Raw genomic sequence first — 3,966 nt, 5'->3', positions numbered from 1 at the left:
AAACATTTTTTTTTTAAACACGTGCGGATTTTGAATATCGATTCATTTCTTTTATTTTTCTTCAAAACTGTTAAATATATGTTGTACATTAAAAAAAATAATAAAAAGATAACGGTAGTATGAAAATAATATATTAATTTTAAAATGTATATAAAGAGCATGAGCCCACATTCATAAACTTGGAAAAAAGCTGTGTTGATATCAAAAGTACAATGATTTTGTTTTTTAAAATGAGATTTTTTGTATTTTTAATTTTTCCCTTGTAAAAGAATCATTTTTCGCTGACAAGTAGAAGTATTATAATGGTTATTAACTTTTCTATATGGACTTTCTAGCCACTTTCAACCCTCCTTAATTTGATCAAGGTCCAGGTTGTTTTAAGATGTTCGACGTTCGACAAGTAAAATCAGAAACAAATTATTATCAGGGGATAACTGAGATTTGCTTGAATTTCAAAAAAATAATTACTACTTTAATTTTAGAGAACAATATGGAAAAACGAGGTGTATTAATTCATCCAGATAATTTTCATTACAACATGATATTTTTTATTTATAATGTTAAAAATAATTGTTTAAAAATTATAAGATAAATGAAACAATTAACTACATATATATGGTTAAACATTCACCACAGGGTGCCCCTAGGAGCAACTAATTCCATGGAAAATGACACTGGTGCTTGCTGTCGAACCGCGATAAATCACACATAAGGCAAGACTTTTTTTACTCTGTAAAATTTGTTTGATTTTGCCAAAAGCTTCTCTTGAAACAATCAAATATAATTGATTTGGTAGGTATAACTAAAAACTTTGATAAACTTCATAAAATGCTTGAAAAATATACGAAAATATTTTGTGAGATTACCAAAGCGAATCATTAAAAATTTGATTGATTAAAATAAACGTGTTTAATCTACTTACCCCAAATTTTCGGTGAACTTAACTTTATTTCAAATCAACCAAATGCATTCAGCCCAATAATTTCGCTGAATTGCCAAAACTTTTCCTTATTGTATAGTTTATAGTAGATAACTACACTAACAATTACAATCTCTCTCATAACTTTAAATGAAGATCAATCATCTCGCAAATTTTTACACTATATAGCATTTTTATCGAACTTTGCGATATAAAATATTTCTTAATTTTCATAAAGATAAAAAAATAATTTTCTGTTAACTTCCATCTAAGCTTCCACCCACATTGAATAACGTGCTAGACAAAAGCTGCAGATCTAATAAATTGCGTCTTTTTTGTTATGTGCATTTTTGTTTAAGCAATTCTTTAGAAGGAAAACAAAAAATACTGATGAAATTGGTTGATCAAGAATAAAAGAATTTGAGATTTAGTTCTAACACGAGTATTTGAATCAGCTAAACTACACGTTTTTGAATGTCCCATACAAAATGTTTTCAGTATTTTTCTTTTCTCCAACACGGTTACTCAAACAAACAAAAATTACCACAATAAAAAGACGACATTTTTATAGATCAATAACTTTTGCCTCCTACTTTCTTCAATATGGATGGAAGCTTATATAGAAAACGATTTTTAAAAAAATAACGATTTTTATATCTTTATGACTACTGCGTCAGGATATTATACTGACAAAAATCTGATATACATAGTGTTATTCTTTTTACTATAAATGAAATCTTTGTATATGTAAAATTCAAAATGAAGCAAGCCTTGAATTCTCAAAATGACAAAAAGTCAACATGAAATTTCGATTAGGTAAGTTTTAAAGACTTATTAGCATGTGCTTATAGTGCAAGAAAGAGCTAATGTGAAGGAAATTTTATACCATAATGGACGTGTGTAGTATATGAATTAATTGCACAATAGATCTAAAAATAAATAAATAAAATGTGCACCAACCTGGCCTTGCGCTCCAACGTGCCCGTTGTATCATTTCTTTTCAAGACGAAAGGCAACCTGTTGCTGACAACAATCATGCTGCCGTTGGAGGAATAGCTTCCTCTTTCTGTAGACATGTTGACAAGTTGACAACTCGTAACACAAATTATTTTATTTAATGCTATAATGACTATTAAAAAGGGAATGGAATCCCTGATGACCCTCGATCACCCTCCTAAATACTCTCACCGCAACCTCGATCTCTTCTCTAATCAATTTTCTATCCACCTAACCATCTGCTCGCTAAACTCTGCTTGTGTCTCATAAGGAACTGCTCAACATATATACATATGTATATCGATCTATTTATCTCTCTATATCTTCAAACTGTATGTAATAACTGTATATGTATAGTCCCTTCCTAGTGTAAAGCAGACCAATCTTCCCTTATCTTTCTGATAATTTAATGCTTATTTTTCTTTGGTTTGACGTGTTCTTTATTTTGTGTTGTTTAATCCTGAATAATTTCTTTTCTTCTCTTTATTATCTTTTTCTATTTCAGCTCTTCTTATTTTTTGATTAGTTCCTTATCTTATCTAATATTGAAACGTTCCGTTCTCCAGCTTCAGACCGAATTCTCTAACTTGCGGTTCGATTATCAAGCATCAGATTTCTTTCTAAAACACCAGATTCGATTTTCCAGAATTCAGTCGGTCCAAAACTTGGGTTCTCCGGCTAAAGGCCCATGATCACTGTCGAGAGAGGGGTGGATCGTACGTAGCAGTCCGGTGCGAAGCCCAAGTAGCACTGAAGTTAGCAGGCTCGGTACTGTTGGTTTATTCGACTTGAGTCCTGAAACCTATTGCAGTCCAAAGTGCGGCCTTTTGCTGCCCCGCAATCGATCGAGGGCCGCGACCTCTGGGCCGCGACCAATCTCCCTTTCCTCAGAGGCTCTGAATTGTTCTAAGAGGGGGTTGCTTAAGCTGAAGAAGAAGACGAGCCGAGGTGGCCGCGCTTCCACGTAGGTCTCCTAGGGGTTATCTTCTTTCCTTATCGGTGTATTTCCTTGCCACCAAGTTCTCACCCTAAGATGCGATGTATGTACACATTTCGTGCTCCTTCCGCTGCCCCCAAAGTGCGTGTATTTGCACTCGATCAAGTCAGCCATCAGAGTTGTCAACATCAGCACGTGATTTGTATTTTACAAGTGTGATCAATTTATCTGTAACTTGAATTTCTTGGATATTCTAATTTAATGGAATATTAATAAAATCATTTTTCATTTTAAGAAAGGAAGGAAATATTTAAATTATTCATTTAACTTCTGATAGTTGCAAGCCAGCCACAATTCCCAAAAAAGTGTACTTTCTTATTCAAACTAAAATTCAAGCTAAAATACGATTCACTATATATTCACTATATTCAATGCAAGAACCGCTTCATGATTAACAAATTTTAGGAATATATTCTATAGAACCTGCAATGAATGTGCAACTACACACTTATCATTACAAATTTTGATCTCTCCTACATAAAAATTTAACTTTTATACTTTGAAGCGTGTGAGTGTGTCATACAATATTCATACCGTACAATGGGGCTTAGTGGAACATTTGTGGGATAAAGTGGGAGACAAGTTTTTTTATTCAGAAAAAGAAATATCAAGTTTTGAAATAGAAAATTCCGAGTTTCCCATTTTCTCCCCACATTTTCCCGTTTTACCCCGTTTTACTGTACACTATATCACCTACAATTTAGAGGGAAGCGGCTCATCCTTCTGTTACAAACGGGCAAAAAAAACAGGAAAAATCGTAAAAACGGGTACATGAGTTGGTGGGTTCCAAAATCGCCTCAACCCTTGCAAAAATGAAACTAAAGTCTATCATCAAGAGTTATTTCTCAAAAAAAATAGAAAGCATAAAGTACTACGAGGGTAGTTCAATAAGTCCTTAGAATGACCAACAGATGGCGCGCGAATCGCTCCAAATCATCTGTTTTCAGTCAGTACCACTCCCGACTAGATATAAGGTGCAGTCACAGTCCACATCTTCTGAGTTTACGTGTTTTTATAACCAATTGAAAAAAAAAATTGTTCGTTAAGAAAAATG

At 33.1% G+C, this 3,966-nt stretch overlaps 1 protein-coding gene across 5 annotated transcripts in view; it reads right to left on the bottom strand.

Annotated features, from left to right (window-relative positions):
* LOC117177884 (alpha,alpha-trehalose-phosphate synthase [UDP-forming]) overlaps positions 1-3,966 on the bottom strand; it is a 285,945-nt gene that overhangs the window by 68,015 nt on the left and 213,964 nt on the right. Inside the window, exon 1 of one of the 5 annotated variants that reach the window (XM_033368943.1) lies at positions 1,880-3,033. The exons of 3 other annotated variants lie outside the window; for them this stretch is intronic. In XM_033368943.1, the coding sequence (XP_033224834.1) occupies positions 1,880-1,995 (116 nt within the window). In that variant the 5' untranslated portion in view covers positions 1,996-3,033. Of the gene's footprint in view, positions 1-1,879; positions 3,034-3,966 lie in introns of those variants that run through there. One more of the 5 variants, XM_033368944.1, reaches the window with a different exon arrangement.

Source organism: Belonocnema kinseyi, chromosome 8 (genome assembly GCF_010883055.1).
Source record: "Belonocnema kinseyi isolate 2016_QV_RU_SX_M_011 chromosome 8, B_treatae_v1, whole genome shotgun sequence".
Taxonomy (NCBI): domain Eukaryota; kingdom Metazoa; phylum Arthropoda; class Insecta; order Hymenoptera; family Cynipidae; genus Belonocnema; species Belonocnema kinseyi.
This window is presented reverse-complemented; position numbering and strand designations above follow the sequence as displayed.